The sequence below is a fragment of the Salvelinus alpinus genome, chromosome 25, assembly GCF_045679555.1.
Source record: "Salvelinus alpinus chromosome 25, SLU_Salpinus.1, whole genome shotgun sequence".
Classification (NCBI taxonomy): Eukaryota; Metazoa; Chordata; class Actinopteri; order Salmoniformes; family Salmonidae; genus Salvelinus; species Salvelinus alpinus.
In genome coordinates, this window is record NC_092110.1 from 15,653,144 (window position 1) to 15,673,797 (window position 20,654).

At 41.4% G+C, this 20,654-nt stretch overlaps 1 protein-coding gene across 1 annotated transcript; it reads left to right on the plus strand.

Annotated features, from left to right (window-relative positions):
• Positions 1-704: 704 nt before the first annotated feature.
• Positions 705-16,631, plus strand: gabrg1 (gamma-aminobutyric acid type A receptor subunit gamma1). Its single transcript, XM_071365761.1, has 9 exons — positions 705-1,067; positions 3,562-3,725; positions 4,434-4,501; positions 7,438-7,658; positions 7,962-8,044; positions 8,598-8,735; positions 8,860-9,012; positions 9,158-9,357; positions 12,816-16,631. The coding sequence occupies exons 1-9, from the start codon at positions 967-969 to the stop codon at positions 13,092-13,094; spliced, it is 1,407 nt and encodes a 468-aa protein (XP_071221862.1). The 5' UTR covers positions 705-966; the 3' UTR covers positions 13,095-16,631.
• Positions 16,632-20,654: the final 4,023 nt, after the last annotated feature.

Here is a 20,654-nt window from a genome sequence, read left to right on the forward strand (position 1 = left end):
AAGAGCACAAACGGCCGAAATACAGCGTATTTCACCACTACGGCCTATTTATTGCCTTACCTCCCTAATCTTACCTCATTTGCACAAACTGTATATATATTTTTTCTATAGTGTTATTGACAGTACGTTTGTTTATTCCATGTGTAATTCTGTGTTGTTGTTTGTGTCACACTGCTTTGCTTTATCTTGGCCAGGTCGCAGTTGTAAATGAGAACTTGTTCTCAACTGGCCTACCTGGTTAAATAAAGGTTCAATAAAATAAAATAAAAACAAAGAGACCGGCACCAAGGCTAGAATGGCTGCACATGAGATGGAGCCATTCGACAAAGTCGCCACATAAGGATAGTCCTCAACTTGGTTGGTTTGTACGAACATTGAAGTAGAGTAATTTACAGTCAATGAGTTATTCATTCTCCATAGGTTGGTTTGTGATAACATAATTATATAGGTTGGGTTCTGTGTTTGCGGGAATGTTGAGGGACAGTTGTTCAATTGGTTGAACTGTGGGAATATTGAAAGATATAGCATCGCTAGTCACTATATCCAGGTGTGCTTATGGAAATATTGAAGCATAGATTCAGATTATGTTGTAATTTTTTAAAATCCAAAACAAATAACATTTTTGATAAATGTTAATCTACTGCAGAACAGTATAGGCTATATAGTATATACGGCCGTGTCAGCAGGTTAGAGATGCAAGATGAGCGTAAAAAACCCACTGGTGCAGCACTCGCTGAAGCATTTTTCTTCCGACAAAGAGTACGCAGGCTCTCTCAAGTCATATTATAGGTCTGTCTACCCTATCCTCGCCCACCTTACTGGAGCACAACACCATAAAGATAATGTATGCATCACTCAAATTCGGAAACATCTGTAACCATACCTATTCCTTCTGAATAACAAAGAGGGAGACATCGCGTTTATTTTCTAGAACTAGTTCCGATATTTTTGTGTGTTTTGTTGAAAATGAACTGTGGGATTTCCGCAATATGTGCCAAGCTTCTGCTGCAACATGTCAAAGGCAAAGCGATGAATGCGTGGCTGTTGCTAGCTCTTCTCGGAGTCTGGTAAGTTTGCACTGGACTAGTGGTGATATGAATGACCGATGAGCTTTCGGTGGTTCTGAATTAGGGCAGTAGGCGACAATACGTCCGTTTATGGTACTAAATAAGGGTAAAATGGGTTGAGGGTCATACTGAATGTGTTGATTAGCTGCTACCCGTAGCATTGTGCCGGATTCGTGCGCGGTTGTCAACACAATCCCGACAAAATCTATAAAATGTCTTACAATATTGTTATGTTAGACGCATATAACTGCAAAACCTAGTGTAGCCTAATTTGTTTAGCGTAAAGAATGCCAAGTGTAATAGCCTACCCTTGACTATAGCCTGTAGGGAGTATATACTATTCCGTAATTTCAGCGGGCAATGTCAATTAAATCAGAGGGACAACCTTGAGCAAAACCAAGGCTACTGCAGATTATCGTTTTCATTCTAAACGAATCGCGCAATACTCGTTCAGAAATATTTTTCAAGCAGCAAACATTAGGTATTCTAAGCCTCGGCACCATAATTCCCACCTCCTGCCAACACTTCCAAAAATATAATGATTAAGCTTAGCGTATAAAATGTTAGATACTGTACATTTTGCTTAATAAGTTTCATGTTGGCTATATTCTTGCCTATAGAGCAGATTTCACATAGGCCTATGCGGCAAAAAGGACCTTAATCTGAGTCTTCATGGCAATATCAGCTGTCACTTCAAGAGCAAGATATATGATTTATGAGTTTGAACCTTAAATTTAATTGACTAATACCACAAATTGACCAATATATATCCGTGGGCCATAAACTAATTACAAAATCAAGGTAAAAAAAAGTTAGCTGTGAAGTTAGAATGAATGACTATTAGGCTATGTCACTACAGTTGGCTCTGTTCCTTGTATTGATAACCACCATGAACCTTCAGACATATTTTTGTCATAAACTTATCTGTCACCTTGTAGTAGATTGGTTCTGCCCCTACAATATAGTTTACATCAGAATTGCATGGCTTTGATCAGCACAGTATATTAGTCCTTCATGCTTCATGCTGAGGGTTGGGGTTTTCCGTTGTGCCCAATAGTAGTGAGCTATATTGACTCAACTCACTCACTGTTTTCCAATACAAAGACCCTGACCACCGACTTACTGATCCCTTGGCTTTCCATGAGCATCCAGCCCCGCTTTCATCATCTCTTCTGGCAGCCAGCTAGAGGGGTAGTACCAAGTGCTGGTCTAGGATCAGTTCTGGGTGTTACAGTTCTGTTAAGGTGGCTCCAATCAATAGATCAATCAATAGGCCTGTAGCAGTTGTCACCAACCCTGGTCCTGTTCCAGGCCAGCAGCACAATTCAACTGGTGAAGGTTTCGATGAGCATTTGAATAGTTGAAGGTGTGTTAGTGCTGGGCTTGAATAAAAGTTTACACAACCAGTAACCCAGGACCACTGGGGTAGATTAAGCTGATCCTAGACCTGTGCCTTGGTTGTGACACTACAGTGTCTTGGTCACCAATTCTTGATCACCACAACATTCTTGCAGCCCTCAATAATATGCTTCCATACAATTTGCTTAATTGTAGTGTTGTGATATATTTGTGAGTTTACAAAACAAAATATGTGGTATAAATCCATTAAAAATTCAAAGTCATTATTTGACAGATTTAAATTATGTATTATATGATAGAATTTATTGAGAGTTAGCTCAAGTTGCCTTTTCTAACTCTCAGCCACCTCTTATCATCTAAAAGGGCCCACTTGCTTCTAATGGACTATCAGTAGAGTAGGGTTATGGACATTTAGTGCTTTTAGGTTGTTTAACATTGCGGGGTATGGATACTCAGTGTTATTGGGATTGTGAACCATTGTTGTAGAGATTACAGATTCAGTGGCACTGAACAAGTGGGTCTGGCCATATCGATTCTGTTTAAAGGCAGTTGTGCATTAGCATCTGGGAGGGACTGCTGAATGGCCTGGGCGAGGTGCCAAGTCCTCAGGTCTCTTAACGGTATTGGATACATGTTAATTAACACGAAACAACAGTAGCTGGGCTTGGTATTACCGGAGCACTTGCTCATTTGTGACTGCCAGATACAGTGGCACAGTTACAGGGCGGATGGAATGGGATGTACAATTCCCAGATCTACCTCTATAGCTTCTCCCTGAATCAAACCCAAGACTCTACTGTAAGCTTCAAAGTGTGGTCTTTGGCCTTCTTTATAAAAAAAAATTTTTTTTAGAGAAGCTGTACATCTGGACAGACTGACACCTTTTCCCCTATAACGTGCCTTAATGACACTGGTCTGAATTCCAGTAAGTGTGTGTCTTGTAAACCCTCAACCTTTAGCCCCACTCTACCCCAGATTCTTATCCAGCTCTTCTGCCAAAACACCTGCCTTAATGGATTGCTTAGTAGTCATTCCAGTGTTCCATCTGCAGAACCAAACTGTCTCTCTCTATATATATCTCTCTCTCCCTCCCTCCCTCCCTCTGAATAATTTTCTCTCTCTCCTCTCTTCGCAGTGTGGCGTCATTTGGGCCCAGTACAAAGGAGGATGAGGACTATGAAGACGTCCCCATAAATAAGACCTGGGTTTTATCGCCTAAGGTCTATGAGAGCGATGTCACCTTGATCTTAAATAGATTGCTGCAGGGCTATGACAACAAACTCCGACCTGACATTGGAGGCAAGTCCCATTGTGCTCACACTGGTTGAATCAACTTTGTTTCAATGTCATTTCATTGAAAAGACATTGAACCAACGTAGAATAGACGTTGAATTGACATCTGTACCCAGTGGGGTAGTTCTACAGCAGCCAGTGGGAATCTGCTTTGTTTTAAACATTTTAGTTCCCCATTAATTATGTAAGCTTGTGATAGATCATCATTAACTTACTCAGCATTGTTTAGCACTTACCAGTCATTTTCAGAGTGTTTATAATTGTAGAATAAGTTGTGTCTGCATGCATATCTCAAAATCAGGACTCAGCCCAATGCCTGTTTATTACTCCTTCCTAAAATATCCCTCCAAAGCAATGACGTAACTGTGCTGTGTGCAGGCCAATGTGAATATATTTTTAAGCAGATTTATTACACACAGTGGATAGAATGCAACTGAGTTCAGTTTATTCGATTGTTGTGTACACTGACGGAGGATACAAATGGTTTGCGAAAAAATTATTATTCTACTTCTAAGCATAGTAGCCTAAAGTTGTTTGGTTAGTTTGAGATTGTGGACTGTATAGCCTACTGTGTATAGCAGCATGGAAGCAGTAAGAATGTGGTTCTTTCTTTCACCTCGTACATACTTGCATTATTTGAGAGCCCCTGGTAGGCTATACTGTAGAGATAGGTTACATTCATAAAGGTGAAAGGTGTTGTGTTTTTTGTTTCAGTAAGGCCCACAGTGATTGAGACAGCGGTGTATGTCAACAGCATCGGACCAGTCGATCCTATTAACATGGTGAGTCTGGTGGCCTGGGGTGGTCTAGCTGTCTTAGCCGCTGCCTCTGGAGCACATGTCTTTATCCAATAAACATACAAAATACTTAAAAAAATATATACAGTACCAGTCAAAAGTTTGGACACACCTACTCATTCCAGGTTAAGAATGTGGTTCATCATGGCAAAGGGGGGCTACTTTGAAGAATCTCAAAGATATTTTGATTTGTGTAACACTTCTCTGGTTACTACATATGTTCCGCATTGCGTCCAACAACAACATGGACGAATATGCTGATTCGGTGAGCGAGTTCATTAGGAAGTGCATTGACGATGTCGTACCCACAGCAACGATTAAAACATTCCCAAACCAGAAACCGTGGATTGACGGCAGCATTCGCGTGAAACTGAAAGCGCGAACCACTGCTTTTAACCAGGGCAAGGTGACCGGAAACATGACCGAATACAAACAGTGTAGCTATTCTCTCCGCAAGGCAATCAAACAGGCTAAGTCCCAGTACAGAGACAAAATAGAGTCGCAATTCAACAGCTCAGACACAAGAGGTATGTGGCAGGGTCTACAGTCTATCACGGATTACAAAAAGAAAACCAGCCCCGTCGCGGACCAGGATGTCTTGCTCCCAGACAGGCTAAATAACTTTTTTGCCCGCTTTGAGGACAATACAGTGCCACTGACACGGCCCGCTACCAAAACCTGCGGGCTCTCCTTCACTGCAGCCGAGGTGAGTAAAACATTTAAACGTGTTAACCCTCGCAAGGCTGCAGGCCCAGACGGCATTCCCAGCCGCGTCCTCAGAGCATGCGCAGACCAGCTGGCTGGTGTGTTTACGGACATATTCAATCAATCCTTATCCCAGTCTGCTGTTCCCACATGCTTCAAGAGGGCCACCATTGTTCCTGTTCCCAAGAAAGCTAAGGTAACTGAGCTAAACGACTACCGCCCCGTAGCACTCACTTCCGTCATCATGAAGTGCTTTGAGAGACTAGTCAAGGACCACATCACCTCCACCCTACCGGACACCATAGACCCACTCCAATTTGCTTACCGACACAATAGGTCCACAGACGACGCAATCGCAACCACACTGCACACTGCCCTAACCCATCTGGACAAGAGGAATACCTATGTGAGAATGCTGTTCATCGATTACAGCTCAGCATTTAACACCATAGTACCCTCCAAACTCGTCATCAAGCTCGAGACCCTGGGTCTCGACCCCGCCCTGTGCAACTGGGTCCTGGACTTCCTGACGGGCCGCCCCCAGGTGGTGAGGGTAGGTAACAACATCTCCACCCCGCTGATCCTCAACACTGGGGCCCCACAAGGGTGCGTTCTGAGCCCTCTCCTGTACTCCCTGTTCACCCACGACTGCGTGGCCATGCACGCCTCCAACTCAATCATCAAGTTTGCGGATGACACTACAGTGGTAGGCTTGATTACCAACAACGACGAGACGGCCTACAGGGAGGAGGTGAGGGCCCTCGGAGTGTGGTGTCAGGAAAATAACCTCACACTCAACGTCAACAAAACAAAGGAGATGATTGTGGACTTCAGGAAACAGCAGAGGGAGCACCCCCTATCCACATCGACGGGTCAGTAGTGGAGAAGGTGGAAAGTTTTAAGTTCCTCGGTGTACACATCACGGACAAACTGAATTGGTCCACCCACACAGACAGCGTTGTGAAGAAGGCGCAGCAGCGCCTCTTCAACCTCAGGAGGCTGAAGAAATTCGGCTTGTCACCAAAAGCACTCACAAACTTCTACAGATGCACAATCGAGAGCATCCTGTCGGGCTGTATCACCGCCTGGTACGGCAACTGCTCCGCCCACAACCGTAAGGCTCTCCAGAGGGTAGTGAGGTCTGCAGAACGCATCACCGGGGGCAAACTACCTGCCCTCCAGGACACCTACACCACCCGATGTCACAGGAAGGCCATAAAGATCATCAAGGACAACAACCACCCAAGCCACTGCCTGTTCACCCCGCTATCATCCAGAAGGCGAGGTCAGTACAGGTGCATCAAAGCAGGGACCGAGAGACTGAAAAACAGCTTCTATCTCAAGGCCATCAGACTGTTAAACAGCCACCACTAACATTTAGCGGCCGCTGCCAACATACTGACTCAACTCCAGCCACTTTAAAAATGGGAATTGATGGAAATTATGTAAAAATGTACCACTAGCCACTTTAAACAATGCCACTTAATATAATGTTTACATACCCTACATTACCCATCTCATATGTATATGTATATACTGTACTCTATATCATCTACTGCATCTTGCCATCTTTATGTAATACATGTACCACTAGCCACTTTAAACTATGCCACTTTATGTTTACATACCATACAGTACTCATCTCATATGTATATACCGTACTCTATACCATCTACTGCATCTTGCCTATGCCGTTCTGTACCATCACTCATTCATATATCTTTATGTACATATTCTTTATCCCTTTACACTTGTGTGTATAAGGTAGTAGTTGTGGAATTGTTAGGTTAGATTACTTGTTGTTATTACTGCATTGTCGGAACTAGAAGCACAAGCATTTCGCTACACTCGCATTAACATCTGCTAACCATGTGTATGTGACTAATAAAATTTGATTTGATTTACATGATTCCATATGTGTTATTTCATAGTTTTGATGTCTTCGCTATTATTCTACAATGTAGAAAATAGTAAAAATAAAGAAAAACCCTTGAATGAGTACGTGTGTTCAAACTTTTGACTGGTACTGTATATAAAAAAGAAACATGGTAAGTCCTGTCTTGTCATGTACTACATTGATGCTCTTTGTTGAAACAGAAGGAAAACAGGAGAGCAACAATCTAATACAATGCCCAGAACATAATCATGGCAGTGGCACAATACACTGGCGTACAATAACTGTTCCAAGGTTAACCCATGTGTCCATCTTGTTTCAGGAGTACACCATAGACATCTTCTTTGCCCAGACGTGGTATGACAGTCGCCTTAAGTTCAACAGCTCCATGAAAGTCCTGATGCTCAACAGTAACATGGTGGGAAAGATCTGGATTCCTGACACCTTCTTCCGGAATTCTAGAAAGTCTGACGCCCACTGGATCACCACTCCGAACCGTCTGCTGCGACTGTGGAACAATGGGAGAGTGATGTACACGCTGAGGTAGGAGGATGACGGCTGCCATTCTTTGTTTTTCCAGGACTCTGTGTTTAGTACTCGTGGTATGTGCAGCTCTAGTTTGTGCATCTGTACTTTTGTCTTGTAGCCCTCTTTTAGGCACCCGCTATTTGTCGAAGCATGATCTTGAAGCCATTGTTATTTTTCCCTAGCATTTGTTTAAATAAAAGAGAGGGAAACACTTTGTTTGTAATTGTTACGATCAAGCCTGTTTGGGGAAAAAAACACATTACAAAATCAATGTAACACATCATTAACTTTTCTCTGTCACAATTCTGTTTTTGTCAGGTTGACTATTAATGCGGAATGCTACCTTAAGCTGCATAACTTTCCTATGGACGAGCACTCGTGTCCGCTGGAGTTTTCGAGCTGTAGGTGTTTAAACACTCTCCCCGTTTTGATCCGTCATTTCGACTTCAGCTTCAGTAGCCAGCCCAGAGAGGGCGTCAGAGCGGGCCAGCATTAGGAGCTGAGCCCTAGCCCCACACAAGCCCATCTGCTTGAGGCTGTCCCTTCAGCCTGTATGATCTATCATCTGCTCCACCGGGGGAGAAAGGAGGTCACAAAGTACCATTCTCTGACAGACTAATGAATTATGCAGCGCCCCCAAACTGATTCATGCTCTGTCTGTGTCATTCTCCATCCGTCCTGCATTGTGCTTCAGCTTCTCATGTCTCGTTGTCATGATCTTAACCCCCACACACCCTGTCGAGCGCTACAGTGTAAACTGGAAGGGCATCCCATGGTTAGAGGAAAGATGTGTACCATCCTGAATGCTCCCCTGCTTGGCCATATAGTATGCCCCTGTGGTGTACTGAGATGCACTGTTGTGTTCTGGATTGTGGAATCTACAAGGCTGGACATTGAGCGGTTCCTAATTTTACATGTGTGTGTTTGTGTGTGTTCAACCGTGCACCCTTCTAGATGGCTATCCTAAAAATGAGATTCTGTACCGTTGGCAAAAGCGTTCTGTGGAAGTGGCCGACCAAAGGTACTGGAGACTCTACCAGTTTGCGTTCGTCGGTTTACGAAACACATCAGATGTGGCGCATACACAGTCAGGTAATGGATGACATGCATCCTTTTAGAAACTGCACTCTTACCTCTGGTTTTTAAGTTTTACAAAATTATGCAAAACATTTTCACTTCTTTTATATGTGTGTATGATTCTCTTTTGAATGTCTAGGTGAATATGTCATCTTGACAATCTTTTTTGACCTGAGTCGGCGAATGGGCTACTTCACTATTCAGACGTACATCCCCTGCAGCATGATTGTGGTGCTGTCATGGGTCTCTTTCTGGATCAATAAAGATGCTGTCCCTGCCAGAACCTCTTTAGGTATGATTAAACCTCAGTAGTTCCTTACACCCCTCTATAACGGACAGAAAAACTGCTTTTCTAATGGCTAGTGTCAGTTAGGTGAACACACAAAGTCAGCTCAACCAGCGAAATCATTAAACTGGCTTTGTGACTTCCTGTGCAGGAATCACCACGGTGCTTACCATGACAACGCTGAGCACCATCTCCAGGAAGTCGCTTCCCAAGGTATCCTATGTGACAGCTATGGACCTGTTTGTGTCTGTCTGCTTCATCTTCACGTTTGCTGCTCTGATGGAATATGGGACTCTACACTACTTCACCAGCAACAGGCAGAGCAAGAAGGATACGGACAAAAAACCACAGGTAGTGACACCACTGTTGCGTCCCAGTAGCTTCTGCTATTTAATTTGAAGATGTACATTTTTTTATGGGAATATACTATTTGTACAGTTTTAAAATCAAGGCAAGTAATCAAATTACAGCAATGTAAATAGGAGATTTCAATGAGTTGTGTGAACACTCACATACCATTACTTAGTAATCAACTATGAAATAGTGCATAACAGCATATAACCTTGACAATGAGTCAATCTGCATACATCAGCTACACAAATGGAGGAAGAAAGGAAGCTGCAGTAGCTCCGTTCTCTGACATGAACATTAACATAATTAACTTTAACACTGCCATTTCCAAGGTCAAACTCGTTAGTCGTTAGTAACAATGCTGCCTATAACTCAAGGCCTTATTTTGTTTTCATTATGGTAGATTTCCTTAGTCTGTAATCCTGTTTATCCAGGTTTTAAAGACTTTGTGAGAATAGGTTTCTGTGGGAGAGTAAACACACACTCAGCAGAGGAGTGGGAGTGCAGAGAGGGCATAAGTCATCGCTGTAACCGGCCATGCATCCTTCCAACTGGGACTGAGAAGCAGTGACATTGAGCAGAGAAAAGGAAATCCCTGTAAGCTACATACAAATGGCAACGTCGTCTCTTACAAATAGCAAACGCCATGAAATGCAGTGAAAAATGCCTATGCCAATTTCCTACCGAGGAGAGACTGTATGCCTTTTTATTGACTAAATATGGCTGAACAACTCTGCTCTTCCTAGCATATTCCCACAGCCACCGTGATGAATTTGAATGTGATATATTGCATTTATAATATACATCTATGATCTTCATCTCTCATTCACCACAAATGGCATCCAATATGTGGGATAACGCTCACCACACAAGTGTTGTCAGCTACAGTGCCTTCGGAAAGTATTCAGACCCCTTGACTTTTTCCCCCACATTTTGTTACGTTACAGCCTTCTTCTAAAATTGATTAAATAAAACAATTTCCTCAGTAATCTACACACAATACCCCATAATAACAAAGTGAAAACATGTTGTTAGAAATTGTTGCAAATTTATTAAAAATAAAAAACAGAAATACCTTATTTACATAAGTATTCAGACACTTTGCTCTGAGACTCGAAGTTGAGCTCAGGTGCATCCTGTTTCCATTGATCATCCTTGAGATGTTTCTACAACTTGATTGGTGTCCACCTGTGGTAAATTCAATTGATTGGACATGATTTGGAACCACCAAGTTTTAAGTTCCTCGGCGTACACATCACGGACAAACTGAAATGGTCCACCCACACAGACAGGGTGTTGAACAAGGCGCAACAGGCCTCTTCAACCTCAGGAGACTGAAGAAATTTGGCTTGTCACCGAAAACACTCACAAACTTTTACAGATGCACAATCGAGAGCATCCTGTCGGGCTGTATCACCACCTGGTACGGCAACTGCTCCGCCCACAACTGTAAGGCTCTCCAGAGGGTAGTGAGGTCTGCACAATGCATCACCGGGGGCAAACTACCTGCCCTCCAGGACACCTACACCACCCGATGTCACAGGAAGGCCAAAAAGATCATCAAGGACATAAACCACCCAAGCCACTGCCTGTTCACCCCGCTATCATCCAGAAGGCGAGGTCAGTACAGGTGCATCAAAGCTGGGACCGAGAGACTGAAAAACAGCTTCTATCTCAAGGCCATCAGACTGTTAAACAGCCATCACTAACATTGAGTGGCTGCTGCCAACATATTGCCTCAAATCTCTAGCCACTTTAATAATTAAAAATTGGATGTAATAAATGTATCACTAGTCACTTTAAACAATGCCACTTTATATAATGTTTACATACCCTACATTACTCATCTCATATGTATATACTGTACTCTATACCATCTACTGCATCTTGTCTATGCCGCACGGCCATCGCTCATCCATATATTTATATGTACATATTCTTATTCATTCCTTTACACTTGTGTGTAAAAGGTAGTTGTGAAATTGTTAGATAACTTGTTAGATATTACTGCATGGTCGGAACTAGAAGCACAAGCATTTCGCTACACTCGCATTAACATCTGCTAACCATGTGTATGTGACCAATAAAATTTAATTTGATATGATTTGGAAAGGCACACACCTGTCTACATAAGGTCCCACAGGTGATAGTGCATGTCAGAGCAAAAAAACAAGCCACGAGGTCGAAGGAATTGTCCGTAGAGCTATGAAACAGGATTGTGTCAAGGCACAGATCTGAAACATTTCTGCAGCATTGAAGGTCCCCAAGAACACAGTGGCCTCCATCATTCATAAATGGAAGAAGTTTGGAACCACCAAGACTCTTCCTAGAGCTGGCCGCCCGGCCAAACTGAGCAAGAAGGGCCTTGGTCAGGTAGGTGACTAAGAACCCGATGGTCACTCTGACAGAGCTCTAGAGTTCCTCTGTGGAGATGGGAGAACCTTCCAGAAGGACAATCATCGCTGCAGCACCACCAATAATTTCTTCATAATAGAGTTCTTCATAATAGAGTGACCAGACGGAAGCCACTCTTCAGTAAAAGGAACATGACAGCCCGCTTAGAGTTTGCCAAAAGGCACCTAAAGTACTCTCAGACCAGGGGAAACAAGATTATCTGGTCTGAGGAAACCAAGATTGAACTCTTTGGTCTGAATGCCAAGCGTCACGTCTGGAGGAAACCTGGCACCACTCCTACGGGTGCAGTGGGGATGTTTTTCAGCGGCAGGGACTGGGAGACTAGTCAGGAATGAGGGAAAGATGAACGGAGCAAATTACAGAGAGATCCTTGATGAAAACCTGCTCCAGAGTGCTCAGGACCTCAGACTGGGGTGAAGGTTCACCATCCAACAGGACAACGACCCTAAGCACACAGCAAAGACAATGCATGAGTGACTTCGGGACAAGTCTCTGAATGTCCTTGAGTGGCCCAGCAAGAGCCTGGACTTGAACCTGATTGAACATTTCTTGAGAGACCTCAAAATAGCTGTGCAGCAACACTCCCCATCCAACCTGACAAAGCTTGAGAGGATCTGTAGAGATGAATGGGAGAAACTCCCCAAATACAGGTGTGCCAAGCGTATAGCGTTATACCCAAGAAGACTCAGTTCTGTAATCGCTGCCAGAGGTGCTTCAACAAAGTACTGAGTAAAGGGTCTGAATACTTTTGTATATGTGATATTTCCGTTTTTTTGTATTAATAAATTAGCAAACATTTCTAAAACACTGTTTTTGCTTTGTCATTGTGGGTATTGTGTGTAGATTGATGAGGGGGGAAAAACTATTTAATACATTTTAGAATAAGGCTGTAACATAACAAAATGTGGAAAAAGTCAAGGTGTCTGAATACTTTCCGAAGGCACCATACAACTTAAAGTGAATGGTAAATAAAAATCCAATCTTGAAGTGTATTCCCAGAAAGATATGAATAACTCAACCCCAATTGTAATATTTACCTACAGAAATCCAGCAGCTTGGTGAACATTAGGCCAGGGACGTCACTGCTCCAGATGAATAACATCGCCCCCTACCAAGACGAGGACGATTACGCCTACGAGTGTCTGGATGGGAAGGACTGCACCAGCTTCTTCTGCTGCTTCGACGACTGTCGCTCCGGAGCATGGCGCGAAAACCGGATGCATGTCCGAGTTTCAAAGATCGATTCCTACTCACGAATATTCTTCCCCACCGCCTTCGGCCTTTTCAACCTGGTCTACTGGATTGGGTATCTGTACTTATAAATCTAGTCTAGCAAAGAGGAGCAATAGCCTTTTACTTCAGAGAAAACAGGTCAAACTATTTGTTTACTCTCTTTACTTGCTAGTCTTGGCACTGTTGAGGATAAGATGGAAGGGGGGTGGGTGTGCTGCTTTGCAATTTAAAGCCAGGGTATGAATGGGTAAAATTGCTTCTTCTCACCAATATTTGAACAGCTCCCTATGTTTGTATCTGTACTATTTTTCTAGGTGATGGCTCACAGATGAAGGCAGCAGGGTCAGAACAGGGCGAGACTCTGGGTCATACCCACCAGCAATTGCATGATGTTTGGTTCCTAACCTCTATGGATTTAAGGAATTTTATAAAACGGGTTGTTTGGATGCTAGATGCTAGTTGGTTGAAAGCAGGGAGTTATTCATCACAATCCCTGGGAAATGCCTGTTAACAGTTTAATTTGAATTATCAATGCGCATCCACTGTCCCACAGTCCAGCCAGGCAATTTATAAAAATTTATAAACTCCCCTGGGAAAAAGTATGTAGACATTTTTTCCCCAAGCTACTAGGCTAGCATTTGGTTTGTAACAGTTAGGGTTTGTCTAGACTCTAAACCTTGCTGCCTGCCTCTCCGACCTGTGCAACAATGTTGTAGTTTATTTTGCGATCTGCACCGTGCCATAGAGAGAATGAACGTGATGAGTCAGACAGCTTCTCTGAGCTAGGCACATTAATTTATTAGGATCATTGTAATTGATATATAAAAAAAAAATGGCAAAAGATACAAAGGTAAAACAAACGGAAATGCAAAAAGTTTGCTGTCATTTCAGCTGCTTTAGGTGATTGTGTGTTAACTTTACTAGTAACTAGACTGCATGGCAACCTTTTTTAGCTTAGAACGTTTGAAATGGGCGACCAGCTCGTTTGTCTAGCAACTTCAGAATCTCAGAACTAACAATTGGCTATTGCCTGGACTATATCCTCTGGTGGAAGGATGAAATAAAACAAATTTAATAATTCAAATAAAGTTTTTAATTAAAACGTAATTTCTCTTCAACATTTTTTAAATAAAAGTAATAAGGCCCTCGAACCTGGGAATAATCTTAAATAACACCCTCCTGATGTCTGTTTCCCCGGCCCGCCGCTCCACGTTGGGCCTTAGAACAGCCCTTCGTCGAAAACTATTCACACCATAATTCGCATGCCTTATTGCTTAATTGATACACAAAGGTTGTGTTTTACAACAGCCTGGTTTTGTAACCTGTAACTTATTAAAAATTGCTAAATCTATTTGAATATATAAATATACATAAAATAAAGTGTGCCTATGCGACAAAAAATAAGTAGGCCTACATTTCCCCCTTCAATAATTATATCTGACGTCATGTTTTCTGCGCCACACTTTTACTGTAAGCAAAATGAATACAACATTTCCACCAGAGATGATTCAACACAGTTTATTTCCATACTTATTGAGGCAGTTCATGATTTGAGGTTTGAAATAATCATTAGGCATTATTTAGGCTTAGCTCCTGTATTGACACAAAGTCAATAAAGCAAGAAATTAATAGCATGTATTTTCATATTATTATATTCTAATAATACACATTATATATCCTTCTTGATGTGATTACCCCAAATTGGCAGCTGTAAATAGCCTTCCTCATTATCATATATAAAAGCAGCAAAAAAAGCAAGACAAGAAAATCTACTTTTCATTTGGCTACATTGAAACTAGAACATAGCTTTCCATCACTCCTCTAGGTTTATAACCAGAGGCGCATTGTGCTGCAATTGTATCAGATCTGATTAGCGATGCATACTTAATAAAGACATATTAGACTAATTTAAACCATATTTATACAACATAGACTACCTGAATAATATTCATGCAGCTCCCAAACCCTTGACTTATTTTGCTTGACAAGGGCGCAGTACTTACACTTTATAAAATGTAGCTGTGGATATAATCTTCAAAGCATATTTTAGCTGAAGCAATGGCAGACATGAATATCTTTACTAATAACAGCGAGAAGGGTTACTACTTTTTTGATAAATAGAGCAAAACTCTTATAGTGCTTTATTCCACATAAAACCAAAGAAACTGTTGATAATGACTTTGTAGCATAAGTGTGTTTAATGTTACATTCAAGATCAATGTGATTCACAGAACCTCCATGTTTGGGCGATACTTAAGAGAAAAAGTCAAGAAGAATGAATAACCAAGCCTGAAATGGACCATACAAATTTGATTAACAACGTAGTTTGTTTATTAGTTTATGAGTGTTTCTTTCAACACCACATTGTGATTATATCCCAATGTTAGGTGTATTGTCGAGCTGAGAGACCATGTAGGCTGAAAGTCCAGTGATTAATGAGGGAAACATGACTTTAGTTTTAATTTGAGTTCATTTACATATGCAAGGTTACCCCATAGAGTTTGCCCACATCTGGTCCAATTACAAGAAAAAACAATTCTTTGATTTACTGTAAAGATAATATAGGTGAGGCAAGTTGGTTATAGTGTGTTGTCATTACATGCAGTGAAGATGGGAGTAGTTCAATCACAAAGAAATTACGCTTTTTATGCTGACTCTTGTAGGATTCTCTCTCATTCATTTATCACAACTCCTTTGAAACTGCAGCTGTACTGTATAGAAACATGGTAAAATTGGAAATTCAGTCAATGAAAGTCAACAAGAGGAGTAAAGGATGGAGATAAACCTTCTGAGCCTCGTTTATAGCCATAATAATAGTGTTGAATATCTTTGATAATGTCATACTCCTTGTTATCCTCCATTTTACAAAACACATTTGTAGATATGATGCTTGCTGAACATGTTAACTCTGGCTATAAAGCTTTAAATGTGATATGTGTTTACTTGTTTACTGATGTGAAGAGAAAATTATTATTACACTACAAGAATGGATTGCATTTATATAGTGCTTTTTCACCAGCTTTTAAGGCACTTTGTATTGTAATGTTGTAACTAAGCTCATACACCACAAGTGAGGTGACGCACAGCAGCAATATTGTTCAGAGCACTGTATCAATAAGAAGTGATTGCAGTGGAAAGGTGAGGAGATTAGATGAGATCAGACGATTCCCCTCCTTTTGGGTCTCGAAAACGTAATTTACCTCCCAGCTATAACATACTATTGTTGCATTGTCCTTATTGTATTTGAAAATTAAAAAATGTATATATATGCTATATTTTTTCCATGATGACAGCCTCAAAGACATTAATATGTTAATACTGTGTTAACATGCATATTGTTTGTGTTTGTTCTCTATAACACTGACGGACATGGAAATCCATTATGTCATTGATGTTTTGTCATTGACATCCTCTCTGTATACCGTTTAAACATAGGCATATTTAATCCTGTCTTTCACCTTTGTACAATGCGCCATTCCTTCCAAATGTTTCTGTGTTGTTATGTGAAAACGAACTCAATACACTGTGAGAGAATAAAACAGTGCCTGAAAAAAACACAAGTATCTTCCTCTTGAAGTACATTTCCTTCAATATTGGTTTTGGAAATAAAATTGATCTGAAATGCATTCTGACTAATGTGCATGTACAGGGGTGTCTGAAATTACTGACACCCTTGAGATTAGTATTTATACTTTATACTTAGTATTTGGTCCAACTACATCAAGCTTGTGACTCTACAAACTTGTTGGATGCATTTGCAGTTTGTTTAGGTTGTTTCAGATTATTTTGTGCCCAATATAAATGAATGGTAAATAATGCATTGTGTCATTTTGGAGTCACTTTTATTGTAAATAAGAATATAATAGGTTTGACCCTCTGTAACTTTCTCACTCATCATCATTCATCATTTATTCTGGATTATCCGTAATCATGGTAGCATCCACATTAATGTAGAAGTGTTTAGAAACATATATTCTTATCTACAATAAAAGTGACTTCAACTGCAAATGCATCCAACAAGTTTGTAGAATCACATGCTTGATGTAGTCATTGCATATTAGGAATATGAAATTCCTGTTTCAGGAATATGAAACTCCTGTTTTAGGAATATGAAGCTCCTGTTTCAAGAATATGAAACTCCTGTTTCTTAGTCATCGTGCCTCTACTCCTTTCTCTTCCTGCCTCTTGCTGTGCTCAGGTAGCAATTACAAGCTGGGCTGATTGCCATAGTCAGGGAGGAAATCAGCAGAGCCAGAAAAAGTCTGTTGTTTCTGATAAATTAATTAATGTCCCATTGTCATTTCCTGACACAATAAGACGCGTAAAAATAAAATAAATAAGGTTATTGTCCCCCTCCTCCTTGTTGGGAATATAAATACTGTGTGACAGCAAAGCCTAACACAACTCCAAATAGACTCCCAACTCCCTGTTCTGGGTCTTCATTGACACAAGCACAGTGGTAAAAGCCCAAAGGCCCAGGAGAAGCATACAATACCCAAACCCCAATACCAACCCTATTTTTATTTATTTATTTAAATGTAACCTTTATTTAACTAACCTTAAGTATTAGGTACAACACCAACCAAACTGGCCTTCAGATCAGCACTCACAGGCTTTTTCATCCTTCACCTGACTAAACCAACCCTATCTTACGGAAAGGTAGAAAAGCCTCTCCGTCTGTCCAACCATCTGCCTTGACTCATCCCTATACAGAACCGGATGCCTATGCATATTCCTAAATATAATTGGATATTCAATGTCTGCCTGCTACAAACTTTCTGCTACTTGGCTACTGCATTACTCATGTAGAAAAGATGGGGTCATGCCCCTGACACATACCAAAAGGTACCACACATGGCTTTTAATCTTCCTGGTCCACTGCTCTGAGTAGACATGGGATTGTGCACTTCTGGAGTCCCTTAGCTCTGAGCAGGCAGAGAAATATTTAATGATGGCACAATGTCGCTCAGCTGAGTGCTGTCTTGAGTACATGTGAATTTAACATGTGAGATGTAAAGGTGGAAGTCAGAGGTATAGAAGAGAAGAGAGGGGGAGAAGCAAATAGACTGTGACTGACAGGAAGTGTTTCAGGGCACATGGATGTGGACCCCCATCCTTTGCATATTTTTGTTAAGTTATTCCAACACCACTACGTCTGATTTAGCTTGTCAAACGAATCATCAAGCCATTGATTAGTTGAATCAGCTATGCTAGAGCTGGGTAGAACATCAATGTGCACCATCTCGGATTCCCAGAGGAACGGATGAGGAACACTGGCATACACAGACATTTTTCAAAAGACTCTTCCAACCGTATTCAAAGTTCACTGCTTCAAGGCATGACATCCTCCCACACTTTGATGGATGTGCCAGGAAGTGTCAAAACAGTGGGTGGAAAGAAGATCGAAATTCCCCAAAGTACATTACATCAGTAATGAACAAGATCAAAACACCACAACCTTTCGCTTCTAAAGTGACTTGTAATTTTATTCTCAAAGCAATCAGAAACTAACATAATTAAATTCCATGGAATTCCTCATTCGTACCTCAGTTGTGACAATTGATTGAAGCATAGTGGAAGACACCTTTAATTCGTATCTTAAGTTTAGATTCACCATCCTGTTAAATTGTAATTAATAACCAGCTCTGTTGAATTCCAGTAATCTATTGCTGTGCTCTCTGTACCTACATGAAATGAACATCAGTGGTACAGTAGGTAATCAGATACTTTTATTTTCAGATTTATTCGCTGACACAAATAAAATAGTACTTTCAGCATCCTAATGACTAATGTAGCGTTATATCACTTTTTATATATTAGTCAGTCAGATCGTGGCTTTTCCATTCTTATTACTTGGCCGGTGCTATTCCTAGCTGGGAATGTTCTGTAATTCTGTGGTTATCTCTGCACGAAATGTGAAGTTAAGTAGTCACTCCTTGGCACACATAGAGCCTCACGAAAGCACACTTCAGAGTCAGAGGGGCAAAAGACTTTCTCACTGCAGGAGGGTGGCTTAGTAGAAAATGAGTGTGCCTGTGTATAACCTCAATAAAGAACAACATGGTGCACAACATCCAACAGCAATGTACTTTATCCAGCCCCGCTGGGGCACTTGAACATGCATTACACTTCATAATACCCCAATAATTCACTACCAGCTATTCCAGGCCCACCGGACCTCATCTACAGTATTCAGCTCTATTGCTCCACAATATTGCTTTCATTTCTATCAGTCTCAAGTCATTAGACACAGACGGGCGAATTGTTAACTGTTGAATATTTCTCTGTCTCTCATTCACATATGAATCAGAGACAACAGGAAAACAAAGCCATTCCAGTCCAGAGTGGATGTGTGCAGCAGGACAAAGAGATGGGCGAAAATGGGATGAATATAACATGAGGCTGGCCTGTAAAATATGCATCTCCATCCTGGCAATGATAGACCTGTTCAGCTGCTCAGCCCCTTCACTTAATTTACCCAGTCCAATGTTTTTAGAACACGACTCACTCATAACATGAGAGAGGGAGAGAGGGGGAGGGAGAGTGAGAGCGCAAAAGATAGAGAGAGAAAGAGAGAGAGAGAACCTTCAACAAATCACGGATGTCAGTTTGGGATCAGGGTGGTGTGTTGACAGAGTGAATTATCGGCAGGGGATCAGATGGTGCTTGAGCAGCATATCGACCGATCTACTGGTCTATCAGATAGGAACTGAACCTTACCAGGGGAACATTAGTGTCAAATAATGACTGAGACAGCAGGTCTGTTTCCTTTATTTGGAAGGGGTCTTGTCTATGCCGAAAATGACATTACAGTATGTAATAAAGTACTGAGTATATGTTTGTTCTTGTGAATTTACAGGGCTCAACAGGTTAATGCTTTCCATGCCTTGGTAGACGTGAGAGTTAGGCGTAATAGGAAGAATGACAAGAATTACTTAGAGATGAATAGAGAGATGGACAGAATGAGTGTCACCAATGCTACACACCTGACTAATACACTTAGAAGTTTTTACACCCTATAAATCAGCCCCACTGTCCAGATAAGTGGGAAACCAAATGCCTCTTCAAACCCAGGACCAATGGAAAACAACGACAACTCAATCACGGGTTGACAATCCCTCCATTGGCAGATTGGATGCCAAGGCTCGTTTAGTGCGTGTTGTTCGTTGCAGTTTTGCTTCCGAGCTTCATTTACTGTGTCTTTTTTAGAGGAGCGTGGGGAATGACGGTCTCCTACTACAGGAGTGGGAGACAAACATACAGTCATTAATGCAGGTGTGAAGTGTAAACCTCTCCAGGTGGTCGCCATCGCACGACTGCCTAGTCTTATCGTCGTCGTGTCAATCATGTCTAAAGTGAGCGGAGGGCGTAGGAAGTGGGGAGAGGGGGAAGGTGGCATGTCTTGTAATGTGGGCATGTTAGAGTGCGGGTCAATTTAATATGAACTTAGTATTCCTTTTAGGGATTGAATAGAACAAGTTTAAAAAACAGACATTAGTACCACTTCGAGAAGACAGAGGAACATTTTTTCTAAAAGAGCATAGCCGACATGTACATCTTTTATCTTATCACGCACCACTTTGCAATCTTTTAGCCAACATTTCAAATCAGTTGTGTCTGCATCCTCTTATTAAGGATGTGCTCTCCTT